At 37.6% G+C, this 14,907-nt stretch overlaps 1 protein-coding gene across 6 annotated transcripts in view; it reads left to right on the forward strand.

Annotated features, from left to right (window-relative positions):
• Positions 1 to 11,317: 11,317 nt before the first annotated feature.
• Positions 11,318 to 14,907, forward strand: part of HEPH (hephaestin) — an 82,030-nt gene continuing 78,440 nt past the window's right edge. For 5 of the 6 annotated variants that reach the window (XM_047843952.1, XM_047843951.1, XM_047843954.1 and 2 more), the window contains exons 1-2: positions 11,331 to 11,497; positions 13,615 to 13,859. In XM_047843952.1, coding sequence (XP_047699908.1) covers positions 11,331 to 11,497; positions 13,615 to 13,859 — 412 coding nt within the window. Of the gene's footprint in view, positions 11,498 to 13,614; positions 13,860 to 14,907 lie in introns of all 6 variants that reach the window. The other variant, XM_047843953.1, reaches the window with a different exon arrangement.

A 14,907-nucleotide genomic window follows, 5' to 3' on the forward strand; every position in this document is an offset into this window, starting at 1 on the left:
CTAGTCCTAACTTCAAACACCATGCTTCTCATATTAGATAGTGAGCTACCCTGTGAACCTCTCATCTAACCATCCTAGGGCCATGCCTTGTGATTATCCATACAAAGTTAACTTGGAAATATCAATTAGGTGAATTGATAAATGGATGGGTTAGTGAAAGTATTTGAAACTTAAAGGACTTTTTCTTTCTTCCTTTCTTTTTTTTTGTTTTTTGTTATTGAAGTATAATTAACATACAGTGTTATATTACTTTCAGGTATTTACTGTAATGACTCAACAATTCTAAACATTGCTCAGTGCTCATAAAGGTAAGTGTACTCTTGATCTCCTTTATCTATTTCATCCCTCCCTTCAACCACCTCCCCTCTGGCAGCCACCAGTTTGTTCTCTGTATTTAAGAGACTATTTTTAATTTTTTTTTTTAAATAAAAGGACCTCTTCAGGCCCTCTACCCATTTTTAAATCATATTATTTGGTTTTATGGGGGTTTTGGTTTTGAGTTGTATAAATTCTTTATATGTTTTGGATATTAATCTCTAATTGGATATATCATTTATAAGTATTTTCTCCCATTCAGCAGGGTGCCTTTTTGTTTTGAGACTTAAGGGACTTTTAAGTACATTCTGGTCTTGTGTTTCTCAAATGTTCTTTTAAAGCTATCAAGATTCCTTGCTGGTGCTCCAGGGTTAAGCACATTGCCTGGGTGGGCAGCCATACAAGTGAGAAAGTCCCTAGGTACCCTTAGCCCTGACCAATTTTTTTCTTTTCCTAGCCTTACCAGAAAAGCTACACTTTCATCTTCCATAGGTAGTGGGCATTTACTGTAAGATTCTGTTTGGGTCAATAGTTTTGCTGTCAAAAATAATTTTGAAAAATGACAAATCTAGACCGCCTTCTTCATTTTACAGGTGAAGTACTCAGTCCCATAAAGGCAAAATCATGTATCCAAGATTACCTGTGTTTTCTTTAGTAAAATAACTAAAACTTAAAACCAGCATTCATGAAATATTCTTTTTTTTTTAATTACAGAGAGAGACAGAGCATGAGCATGGGAGGGTCAGAGAGAGGGTGAGACACAGAATCTGAAGCAGGTTCCAGGCTCTTAGATGTCACCACAGAGCCCTGATGTGGGGCTCGAACTCACAAACCACAAGACCATGACCTGAACTGACCTGAGCTGAAGTCAGAAACCCAACCGACTGAGCCACCCAGGCACTCCAAAATATTCTTTTTTTATTTTTACCATGAATTAGTACAACTTGTTTTCTAAGAAGAATTTAGATTAATTTCTTTGTTGAAAAATTTGGAGTGATAACTTTTTTTTGGAATTTTTTTTGCCAGATACTGTGCTAAATATACTGTGTATAATTTTATTTCAGTTTTCATAAAAGCCTTATAAGATATGTACTATTATTATACTCAATTTTACAGAGGTAAAACTGAGGTTTAGAAGGATTTAATGACTTTTCCAAGGTCACAGGCTCAGGAAGTTGTAGAGTTGAGATTTCAATCCAGATTGTCTGATTCTAGTTTCTGTGCTCTTAATAAGTTGCCATGTTGCAAGTGTTTATATTTCAAAGCAGGATGTAGTGGGAGTATTCAAACTACAGCTTGTGGGCCAAATCTGTCCTGCTTCTTGTTTATGAAATTAACTTTTATTGGTTCATAGATATATCCAATGTGCTGCAATAGCCTGTTTTAATACTTATGACAGAGAGATGCTATATGTTCTCCAAATAAAATATTTATTAACTGTCCTTTTACTGAAATACTTTAAAAACCTCTATTCTATAGGTATCAAGTTAAACATTTTTTAGGTGTCTCCTGAGGAAAAACACCAGAAATATGCCTAGGATTTGTAGAAGAGGTAGGCATTGTGTGCCCTGCAGTGAATTGCTGAATGAATAAAACAAGCTCAGAAACCTAGCCTCTCTGCCTCCTGCAGCCTTCATTGTGTTGGCTTAAGTGTGTCTATATGACCTCTTTCTTGTTGTCTTTTATGAGTCACAACAGAGGCCTTATCCCTTCCACTCCCTGTCATAAATGCCTTAGAGCCTGGACTTGGATCTCAGCTTAATGGGTTTGATCCCCACCTTCCCCTTTAACTCCAAGGTCTGCATCCGTGCCAGGTAGGGAAAGAGGCATGTAACTCCAAGGGCTGCTGTAGCCTGATCCAGCTTCCTTTGATCACTAAGTATTTCTCAGGGAACTGTATCTTGCGACTCCACCCTTCTCCCCGTCAGTTGCTTCTACTTGATTAAGCCTGGGGTGCAGTCTGTGAGGGCAGCTCCCAAGTGTCTAGGCACTCTTAAGCACCTCCACTGGTTTATGAGCCAGACTTTGCCCCACCAGTTCAGTCTTTGAAAGTCCTCCTCCCTGGACCCTGCTCCAGACACTTTGAATCCAGGAGAGAAAGATGTGTCAAGCCTGCCTGGAGAACAGCATCTGCTTCTAGCCAAGATCTCTCATCACAAAGTAAGGATACTAAGTGGTGGAATCACCATCATACCTATCTCCTTCTTATACCTTGTTCTGTTGGGTAGATGCAGTCCTTTCCAAAGAGGCATGAAATTATCTGCCTTTTCTCCACAATTACTCAGTACCCATTCTTTCCTTATACTTTGCATTTTTGAAATCTCTTTTTCTTCTACTGTTAATATAAATAATATGCTGTCTTCATGGAATCCCAGATATGTAAGTTTATAGAGCTGGGAGAGTCTGTATCTAGTTCTATGCCTTTATTATGCAAATGGAGAAAGTGTAGCCAGGAGAAAATAAGAGCCTGGGCCAAGGCCAAATGGCTGATTACTGCCAGAGCAAACCAGGGCTGGAACCTAGGGCACTTGACTGAGGCTAATCACTTTCCACTACTCTCTCTTTCCAGCAGGGACAAGGATAGCCTTTGTTTTTTTTTTGTTATTTTTTTTAATCCAAACTCCAGTTTCACTTAGAAATTTTAGGGCCCATTTACTTTTTTTTTTTTTTTTAGTTTTTTTTTAATTTAATATTTCCAGTTATTCTGGGTCTTCTCAGATTTTAGGATGTTGACCTATTTTCAAGCTACATCTGGTCTCCTTGATGGAAAAATGTTGGTAATATAGTCCTGGGTTTTCACTGTAGGAGTTGCTAGAAATTGCAGAGGTAGAACTAATGTACATAAAAAAAAAAACTATCAGTAACTGGTGGACAGCAGGCACATAATTTTGAAGTCACTTTTCCTAACTCAAAAAGGTCCTCTGTTTCTCCCCTTAGCAGCACAGTGTGGTAGTGTGGCAGCTAAAAGTCTAGACATACGCAGTAAAATCCCCAACTCAACTTTTACTTCCTAACTGTGTGACCTTGAACAAGTTACCTTCCTTCTCAAAGACTGGTTTTATTCAATTGTAAAATAAGAATAAGAGCAGCCTTTTCACAGGATATTCATGAGACTTAAAGAATGCATGTAAAGTGGTTAGCTTAGGGCCTGACATGTAGGAAGCTCTTTTGTTTTATTACCAGATTCATTTTTCTCTATTAACAAGCAATGATCACCTTAGAATAACAGACATGGCTGATAACTGTGCTTCACAGCAAGAAGGAAAACATTTGGCGGTGGTGGGGCCCCTTCCCACATTTAATAATATTTCTGAAATAGAGCTGCTGGAATCTGTGAGCTTTGAATGGGCAACTGGCAGTGCATTCTCCTCCCCTTTTCAGCAAAAGACCAACTACCAAGCTTCAATAACAAAAATGAAGCCCACCCCCTGTGATTCCTCCTGAGATCCTAATCAGGATTTGGAAAACACCCATATATGGTCAAAGAACCATCTAGTGTTTTGTACCAAACCAGGATAAACAAGACATTCCAATATAAGGCATCCAGCACTGCCCCTCGTCCATTCATCCCACCCCAGTAACACCAGCCAAATTGGAATCTTGGACTTAATTTATGAGAAAGGCTCTGTAACCCAGGATACTGACTGAACAGGGCTGGCTGTCTCTCGCTGGGGTCTGCAGTGCAGCATCACTAGGCTGATGACATGAATATGGAAGGATTTACTCTAGCAAAGGTAAGCTTGCTTTCTTCCCTTTCCAAACCCTACCTCACCTTCTTTTCTTTGTAAAACCTTTATGTGGCTGGATTTAGGAGAATTTTTGGCCACTGGGAGAGAAAGTCAGTGGCAGAGAAGTTGGAGGAAGCTTGGCTAGGTGTGCAGGGAAGTTAAAGTGAACAATAGGCTCCTTTCATTCCTTTGGCCAAAATGACCAGGACCACCCTGGCTTAACTGCTTCAGGAATGGTTATGGAGTTGTAGAGAGTAGTTAATTTTCTTGTTGAAATAATGTGCTAGTCCTCTGTCTCACAAATTGAGGAGTTTATTGATGTGATGGATCTGAAGACTAAAGTGAGAATCTCAAATGCTTGAAACAACCACTTGGTTTCGTGTTTTGAGATCCAGATTGGCATAAACTAAGCCAATAAACGAGAGCTGAACCAAACTATCAGCTTAAAATCTAAATTATTTCTCATACATAATGTCTAAATAGTAGAAATATTTTAGAAAACATGTTTTCAAATTCTGGCTTTGGCAGTAACTGGCTGGTTGACTTTGAGCAAATCCCTTCACCTCTCTGGGGTTGAAATAAGATGGTTTCTAAAAGTCTTTATGGATGTATGAATCTATAATGCATTCAGTCTTTTTACAGAGCATCTATTGTATTCCAAGCCCTTTGCTAGGGTCTCAAATCCATTTATTTATTTTAATTTCAAAATACTCCTGTAAGATAAATATTGCTATTTTTGGATGAGAAAACTGAGGCTCAGGGAGGTAAAAGTGATTTGTTGAAAGATCACATAGCTATTACAGGCAAGAGGAAGAATTTGATTCTAGGTCTTCTGATTTCAAATTAGTTTGCTTCTATGATACCACAATTGGAGTATGAAGAAATAAAGCAGTCTTATTACTACAAATGCAAGTATGTAGTGGAATCATATTGTCCCAGAAATGATATAAAGATGATATGCCAGAAATTATTGCCAGGCTGAGGTATCAGGACTCTTAGGTTCTAGTACTAGTTCTGAGGACTTTAGGTGAGTCCCTTCCTTTTTGGGCCTCAATTTTCCTACCTCCGGAATACTAGGATACAGTAATAATGATTAAACAATAATACAAATTGTATTTGTACTATCTGGATCCTCTTGGGGCTTTTAACACTCTCTCCATTTTCCGTCCCAGAAAAGAAAGGCCTATGCCTATTGAAGGTGAGAAAATCCCTATATGGAATCTATTTTTTTTTTTAGTTTTTATTCAAATTCCAGTTAGTTAATATACAGTGTAATATTAGTTTCAGGTGTACAATTTAGTGATTCAACACTTCTATATAACACCTGGTGCTTATCACAAGTGAACTCCTTAATCCCCATCTCCTATTTCACTCATCCCCCCACCCCCACCAACTCTGGAAATCATCAGTTCATTTTTTACAGTTAACAGTCTGTTTCTTGGCTTGCCTCTCTCTCTCTCTCTCTCTCTCCCTCTCTCACTTTTCCCCCCTTTGCTCATTTGTTTTGTTTTGAGTTACAGAGTGAAGAAAGAGCATTAAACCTTTAAAAAACAGAGAACTAAAAGGTCAGTCTTGACAGTGGGTTCTGTTAGGAAGGCTGCTGAGATTAAGACAGGCGGCCAAGAGTAGCTAAGAATTCCTGTGCTCCCTTGAGTGATCCTTTCACTCTAAAATAAACCTGTCCAGCCCAGTGTAGCCCAATGCAGAGAGAAATATGGAGGGAGAGAAAAGAGCATCGTTTTGTTGAAGGAAAAACTTGCAAATTCTAGGGAAAACACAGCAATTTGTCCTGGGTAATGGGGATCAGGCCCACATGATACTGAGATGACAGGAAGATAAGGTAAAGGAAAGAGAGGCTTGACCTACTGCTAGCTGACCTTCCCCCTAAGGCTATTTTCAAGTGTATATTAGTTAAACTATATCTAATTCCAAGTAGCCCAAAAATTCATTCACCCTTTCTCTTTCTCTCTTTCTCCATCTTTCTATTTCCCAGTCTCCTCCTTTGGTCATCTCTTCATTCTTGTTTTGTTTTCTTTTCTTTCTTTTGATTTTATTTCTTTTCTTTTCATCCACGACTCTTGCTCACCTTGCCTATTTCATTTCTTTTTTTTTTTCACCTTTCCCTCTTATTTTCCATCCTCAGTCTGGCCTTTCTTTAAGACTTCCTCCTGTGGACTCAGCTGGGAGAAAATAGCCCTGCCCAAGTGAAAAGTTTACATAGGGTTTTACATCCTTTACCTCACCAGATTTTCATAGCAAACTTTTGAGGAGCCCAAAGGAGAGATTATTTCCATTTAACAGATCACCTCCACTTATAGCTCAGGATATTAGGTGCTTGTTCAATATCACAACTAATACATGATGATTCTGGAACTATAACCCTTTTTTTTCTACAATATGAAAACTTTCAGTTTTACCATTAAATACCCAAGTGATCCTTAAGGAGTTTTATGGGTTTTACCTTTCTTCTATTCTTATACTGTATTATAAAAACAAATTAAAAATGACAACAACAGTAGCAACAACAAATGCAGTTTTGGGAAGAAAAAGAGGACTAGCCAGTGTGTTAGAAACTTAGAAAACTAATATTTATCAGGTGCTTGTTAAGTACTCAATGCTATCTCATTCAAACACAACTGAAAACAATACTCAAACCTGAATTTATCTGACTCAAAAGTTTTGATTTTTTTTCATTATATCATGTTGCTTCCAAAGAGACTAATCTCAGCCATATACATATACATGTACATGTATGCTTAGTATGTGTTACTGTGTATCGGAACTTATGAGTGTGTACATGTTGTAGCTATCTATAAAATGTTAAAGCTTCGTGATCCTGTCAAGTTTCATTTCTAAACCTGTTTCCCATTTGTAATAATAATAGCTATTAATACTTTTTGATTACTGACTTGGGCAACTTGATCACTTATTTGTGTCCTATTAACTTACAGATTTTAATTTATTTAATACTCAAAGCTACTCTGAGATGTAACTAATAGTATTAATTTAATTTCAAAGATGAAAACACTATGTCTAGAGAAATGAAGCAGTTTATAAAATCACAGAGCTTGAAAAAGTGGAGCCAGGATTTTGTTTAGGTAGTCTGATTTCAAACCCTGTGCACTAGATGAAAAATGGGGAAGACAATCCTTATCTCACAAAAGTTTAGAATTAACAAGATGGCAGATATAAAAACCATGTTGTATAGTGGGAAGTGCTAGGCAAATGCTAGGTAGCATTTTTCTCCCAGGATTTATTATCTTGCTCTTCTGGTCATTAGTCACCACTTTTTAATGCTTGTTCATTGTATGCTGAAGATCTGTACTGGTTTATTTATAGAATGTTTTCACATTTATTATGTACTTCTCTAATGGTGAAACTTTTACCTGGGGCAGTTTTCTCTCTAGTTAAGTGAGTTTAAGGCACAACAGCTTTGCTGGCATCTTTGCTTACACAAGGTCTATGTTATATCCAGACTTTTGTTGAATTAAGACACTCCCTTCCTGTTGAGTGTTCCAAGGAATTTGTGTGACCATATGTGGTACTATGTGTAGACACATGTAAATGCACCTGTGTTTCATTAGTGAATGTGAGTATTGGCAGAGTGTGAGAGCTTAAAAGGACTTTTTTTTTAAATTTTTTTTTCAACGTTTATTTATTTTTGGGACAGAGAGAGACAGAGCATGAACGGGGGAGGGGCAGAGAGAGAGGGAGACACAGAATCGGAAACAGGCTCCAGGCTCTGAGCCATCAGCCCAGAGCCTGACGCGGGGCTCGAACTCCCGGACCGCGAGATCGTGACCTGGCTGAAGGCGGACGCTTAACTGACTGCGCCACCCAGGCGCCCCTAAAAGGACTTTTTGAGAGCTCTTTATGTAAAATATTTTTTGTAGTTCTGCAATTTGCATTTCATTATATTCTCAAATATTCTGACCCCACAAAGGTAGTAACTATATAATGCAGCTCTATTATTTTATAGATAGGGAAACTCAGGCTCACTAAGGTGATGTAACTTGTGTAAAGTCACTCTTTAAATCAGTGGCAAACTTGAACTAGTGTCAACTAGTGGAAAAATGTATGTTTGTGTCACTTTATGACACTCTAGTAGTAGCTGTTTATGGTATACCTGCAGAGCCCCCATCACCATTTTTGGCAAAAGATACACAAAGACTTCTAAGACATGATGTCCACCTCCAGAGAGTTTATAGTCAAATTTGGGAAATAAAAACAGTTCATGAGGCAGCTCACCGAAGGGTAACAAAAATACAAAGTCTGACTTAATGTAATTGGGTGTAATAGAGAGTAAGTAGTCTTTCAGAGGACACTGGTATAGAGAGCCTACAAAGGGCCTTCTGGGGAAGTTAGGATTTAGATTCGCCTTAGAGTAGAAATATAGAACATATGGTGTGTGGGGACAGTGCAGATTAATAAAACAAACAAACAAACAAACAAACGAAAACTATAGCCAGGGGGGAAAAGGAGAAGAAAACAAGCAGTTACTTTCTGTTATGTTCCAAACTCTAATTGTACTGAGGCCCTTTTGTGTAAGTTTTCAAATTTACTTCTCCAAGGTTGATATTATTATATATATTTCATAGGTAAGGAAAAAAAGTTTAGCATGGTTAAATATTACCAAAGACTACCCAACTGGTCAGTGGGAGGCCTAGGTTTTGGAAAGAAAAATCCAGGAACAGGTCCTCCTCTATATCAAGGGCTTTCTGCCAAATCACATATGGAGACTGGGGATAAACACTTTGGCCACTGCTGTGTGGGGAAGGGCCTGAGATTTTGTAGACAAGTCTATTGTTCTGTTTATTAATCAAGGTAAATATCTAGGCCTAGCCAGAATAAATATCTGGGAATTTCCTATCCATATGTGAGTCTGTGCATATTTTTGATTTTCTCTTTTTGATTAACAGTCCCTATCTCATGAGTGTAGGACTAGGATTTAGTGAAATAATTTATATAAACCACTGAACATGGTGTTTAGTATATAGTAACTTCTCAATAAATGGCAGTTTCCATAATTATTATCATAATCATAAATGATATCGATTCAGTGTCTCCCTTCCAATATGAGTATGCATGTCTGTTTCTAGAAGTGATTATAACTACATATGATTGCATGTTTCAGAATGTACAGGGTTTTCCCAGATATGGCTATGGATATGGCATATTCATGTTCTCTGTGTATATATGTATGTGAGTGTGCAAGTATATTTTGTGGAAAGTGGTATAGTAAGGTGATTAAGAATATAGACAATGGAATCATAATTTCTGGGCTAACAACCCAACTCTAACTGATTGTTAATGAGGTGACCTTGTTCAAATTACTTTACACTTCTGTAGTTTTTTCCTCCATAATGTAGGGATAATAATGGCATATGTTTCATAGTGCGGTTGTGAGGATTAAAAGATTTAATCTACATGGGCTGCCTAGGTGGCTCAGTCAGTTAAGCATCCGACTTCGTCCCAGCTCATGATCTAGCGGTTTGTGAGTTCGAGCCCTGCTTTGGGCTCTGTGCTGATGGCTTGGAGCCTGGAGCCTGCTTCAGATTCTGTGTCTTCCTCTCTCTCTGCCCCTCCCCAGCTCATGCTCACACTCTGTCTCTGTCAAAAATAAATAAACTTTGGGGCGCCTGGGTGGCTCAGTCGGTTAAGCAGCCGACTTCGGCTCAGGTCATGATCTCGCGGTCCGTGAGTTCGAGCCCCCTGTCGGGCTCTGTGCTGACAGCTCAGAGCCTGGAGCCTGTTTCAGATTCTGTGTCTCCCTCTCTCTGGCCCTCCCCCTTTCATGCTCTGTCTTTCTCTGTCTCAAAAATAAATAAACGTTAAAAAAAAGTTAAAAAAATAAACTTAAAACAATTTAAAAAAAGATTTAATCTACATAAAACACATGGAATAGTGTCTGGCTTATTATGCACACTCAATAAATATCAATTTATTATTATTATTATTAAAGTACAAAGGTTCTGTGTGACAGTGTGGTTTTATGGGTGGATGCAAGTGCGTGCATTTCTGCTTTTAGATAAGATTGCATAAGCTTATTTATGTGTATTTATATTATTGTCTGCGTTTCTGAGTTTGACTGTAGCTGTGTATGGTATGACTGAATGTTTCATCGCCCCCCCCCCACAAGTCTAACATCTTGGCTGATGTACTATGAAAACCTAGAATGAAAGCCTAGAGGTTTTTGTTCTCACTCTGACTCAGGATTGGTCCAATAAAAAGGGTTTGTGCATAGCAGAGAACATTTCATCTGAGAAGTTAATATTTCCCTCACATATTCTCACTTGTTTTGTTTCATTTTTCACTTCTTTGAAGTATAACATATATGCAGAAAAGTGCACAAATGCTAAATTTATAGCTCAATATATTTTCCAAGTTTATAGCTCAATATATTTTCACAAACTGAATACACGCATGTAACCAGTATGTGTAGATCAAGATACATAACATTACTTAGAAGCTTTTATCCTCTTCTTTTCTTAGTCACTTTTCCCTTCCTAATGTTTACTCCACAGGTAAACATTATCCTGACTTCTAACAACATAGATTAGTTTTGTCTGATTTTATGCTTAACAGAAATTAATTCATATAGAATGTACCTTTTTCTCTGGTTTCTGGTGTCTTGTTTCTTTCTGTAACATTACATTTGCGAGAGACATCCATATTTTTATGTAAGGTTGTAGTGGGTTCATTATCATTGCTATATAGAATTCCATTGTATGAATAAAATACAATTTAGTCATTCATTCTAGTGTTCATGGACATTTAATTATCATTTGCTTTTAAACACAATTCAAAGAGGATGGGAAGTGACAACAATGAAAAAAGAAGCAGAGGAAGAATTGGTGACTTGACTTAGGTAATAAGTGAGTTAGTGGCCAAATCAGGTTTCTAGTGCCTGTTTTCTGATTCTTGGGCCAGAGTACATTCTTACTTTTATACTTTTGAAGGAACTCTATCTAGATTTCTAATCTGAAAGAAGTGATACATAATTATCACTATAAGTGACCTTTTAACTTTGCTCTCCAAAGTCCAATATACAGATATTATTGAATGTTTCTTGAACTGAAAGGGATCAGGTAAGAGAGAGAGAGATTCTGGGCTAATTGGTTTTTGCTTTCTCAGGCACTTTGTTTGGCTCTTGCCTTTTTAGTTTTCCAGACACAAAGCCCTTTTGTTTTCTTTCTTTCTTTCTTTCTTTCTTTCTTTCTTCTTTCTTCTTTCTTTCTTTCATACCAGCAGCTATTCATTTGCCTGTTTCCCAGAGTTATGTGGGCCATGAAACCAGGCCATCTCTTCTGGGCTCTGTTGTTTCTGCAACCTTTGTGGCCCCGACTGACTGATGGGGCCACTCGAGTCTACTACTTGGGCATCCTGGATGTGCAGTGGAACTATGCTCCCAAGGGAAGGAATGTCATCATGAACCAGCCTCTGGACAATGATACGTATGTTTAATCATTTGTGCAATTATAGCTGGAGTGGGGGGGGCACCACTGAGCTCAGGAGGCAGCCTTTTGAAGACCTTTTTCAGGGTGTGGTTAGCCAGCTCCTGATCTCCATGGCCATACACACAGTGGCACGTTTCCTGGTAAGATGGTTAGTTCACTCAGGTGCCAGCATCCTATATGGAGTCTGCTTTTCCACACTGAGGTGTCCCAGCATTTTTAGGGTCCTAAAGGTAATTCCATATTCTCTTGATTCTAAAATGTTATCTACAATGCTTTCAAAGAAGAAAGAAATGTGAAAAATATACAGTATTTCTAAGATGTATGTGATGGAACCATGCTACCATAGGTCAGTGGAACTATATTGATTTCAGATATGTGAAAACTTGAAAAATTATGGTATCCTCAGAATCAGGTAACTAACAGTAATGGCTATCACCATGTAACACTTTCTCTATGACAGTCACCATACTAGAAATTTACATACATTGTCTCACCTAATTCTCACAAAACTCTAGGACGTGAGTATGAATATCCTCATATTATAGATGAGAAAACTGAGATTCAGGAAGATCAAGTGACCTGCCCAAGTCCCACAGCTAGTAAATGGAAGAGCTGGAATTTAAGCCTGGGTAAAGTGAATACAAAATTGGTACTCTTGTCACAATTCTGCCTTTCACAGTTTCCATAAGATTAACCTTTCTTTTTTAATGGTTATTTTTGAGACAGAGAGAGAGTGTGTGATAGAGAGAAAGAGAGAGAGAGAGAGAAAGAGAGAGACAGCGACCAAGTGTGAGTGGGGGAGGGCAGAAGGAGAGGGAAACACAGAATCAGAAGCAGGTTCCAGGCTCTGAGCTGTCAGCACAGAGTCCAACACGGGGTTCAAACCCATAAACTGTGAGATCATGACTTGAGCCGAAGTCGGACACTCAACCAACTGAGCCACCCAGGCTTCCTGAGATTAACCTTTCTTAATCTTAGAGGCTTGAAGATTCTCCACAAATATCTATTGGGGAAAAAAAAAGAAATGTATTAAAGATTCTTTTGTGATCTTGAGTCACTTTGTCTCCCCAAAGTGTCAGAGTTTTCGAAAGTTGATTGTAATGTCTTAGAACTCTATAAGAAAAACTAAAGTAAGACTAGCAGCTATCTTTTTTTTAAAAACCACCTTCCTATCCATCTAGTTTTGGAGTAACAGTCTTTTTATTAAAGGTGTCCTTGAGGGATAACTTTATTATCTTCCATTCCTAATACTTTGAAATAATAGTTAACATTTATTAAGCTGTTACTATTTTCCAGGCACTGTCTTAAGCTCTTTATGTATTTAAAATTTTTTAGTCACCAGTATTGACTGTTCAAGTTGGATACCATGATTATGTCCATTTTACGATGGGAAAAATATGCATAAAGAAGTTAAATAACTTGGGGCACCTGGATGGCTCAGTTGGTTAAGCGCCCAACTCTTGACTTTGTCTCAGGTCATGATGTCACGGTTCATGAGTTTGAGCCCTACATTGGGCTCTGTGCTGACAGTGCGGAGCCTACTTGGGATTCTGTCTTCTTCTCTTTCTGTCCCTCCCCCACTTGCTATCTCTCTCTCAATCTAAATACAAATAAACTTTAAAAAAAAGCTAAGTAACTTTCTCAAAGTTCCACAAATTTGTAAGTGACAATATGGGCAGTATGGGAATCATCTGGCTCCAGAGCTTGTGATCTTAACCATTATGCTAGAAGACCTCTCATATATAGCAAGATGACTCAAGTTCAGGTCATATGGATTGGGAGTTGATGACCTAAAAAGAGTGAGTCTGTAATTGCTTGTCTCTTCATTACTATATATTAGGTTGAAGTGTGAAATTGCCTTTTTTTTGTAGTTTAAAAGTGGTCAAATATCAACAATTTAATATGGTCTAATTTCAATTTCATATAGTTGAATTTAATGCTTCCCATTGTCTAACAGTTAGATTCTAACCTAAAGCTTCTGTGTTTTGATCAGTACAATCACATTTTCTTTTAAACAAAAATAGACATTTTTTGGTCAGCTCCCTCTGGAGAAAGGTCTCCAGATGTTTAAAGACTGTGGCAAAATTGTGCATTGTTCTTTTCTTTCTTCCCAGAGTAGCTTCCAGCTTCTTAAAATCTGACAAGAACCGGATAGGGAGCAGCTACAAGAAGACCATCTACAAGGAATACAGAGATAGCTCTTATGTGGATGAAATATCCCAGCCTACTTGGCTGGGCTTCTTGGGGCCAGTGTTGCAGGCTGAGGTGGGAGATGTCATCCTTATCCACCTGAAGAATTTTGCCACTCGTCCTTACACAATCCACCCCCATGGTGTTTTCTATGAGAAGGACTCAGAAGGTAAATCAGACCACCCTTTCTTTCTCCTATCCACAACGAAGACTGCATTTCTTTTAGTGTCATTTTAGAGACAGGAGCTGGGAATGAAAATAATATTTAATCTCCTTATTGATCTGAATTGGCAGGGTAGATAATATGGAGATTCAATCTACCTTTTATCATAAAGAATTACTTGAATAAGATTTTTTCAAAATTTTATTTAAATTATAGTTAGTTAAAATATGGTATAATATTGATTTCAGGAGTAGAATCTAGTGATTCATCACTTATATATAATACCCAGTGCTCATCAAAACAAGTGCCCTCCATAATATACATAAAATATTTGACTGTACTTTGGGAAGAGAAGAGTGTGCTTCAAATGTAATGGAGTGTTATTCTAGTGTCACAGTCTTTTTTTTTTTTTTGCATCCATATACCACATTTAATATAATTTACATATGTTTAATTTACTTATATGTTGAGGTGGGTTTTACTTGACTAGTTAACATATTATATTTTGTAAGCATTTATAATCCTAATTTCATTATTTTACCTTAACATTTTGAACAACACATTCTTTCTTCTGAATCTTAAATAATTCCGTAAGCCCTTGAAAAACTTAGTGAGCATCAGGTACTGTGCCCATGGGTTTATTTATTTATTTATTTTTAATTTTAATTTATTTATTTAAATTCAAGTTAGTTAACATAGAGTGTAGTATTGGTTTCAGGAGTAGAACCCAGTGATTCATCATTTAAATATAACATCCAGTGTTCATCTCAGCACAGTGTCACAGTCTTCTGAAAGGTCCGGTTTTCTTCTTAAGAGGAAGTTCAGTTTACTAATCTGTAACCCCCATCCAATGGCCTATGATAATGACACAACAGTGAGGGAAGTAGAAGGAATCAGGTTTTGACTGGGCCACTAACGTCCTGTATCACCTTGGGTAAGTTATTTTTCCACAGTTTTCTCCTCTGTAAAATGGGTAAGTGGACCAACTGATCATTAAGTTGGCTTCATTTAAAAAAGTAATTCTAATATAGTTAACATTCAATGTTATATTAGA

The sequence above is a fragment of the Prionailurus viverrinus genome, chromosome X, assembly GCF_022837055.1.
Source record: "Prionailurus viverrinus isolate Anna chromosome X, UM_Priviv_1.0, whole genome shotgun sequence".
NCBI lineage: Eukaryota > Metazoa > Chordata > Mammalia > Carnivora > Felidae > Prionailurus > Prionailurus viverrinus.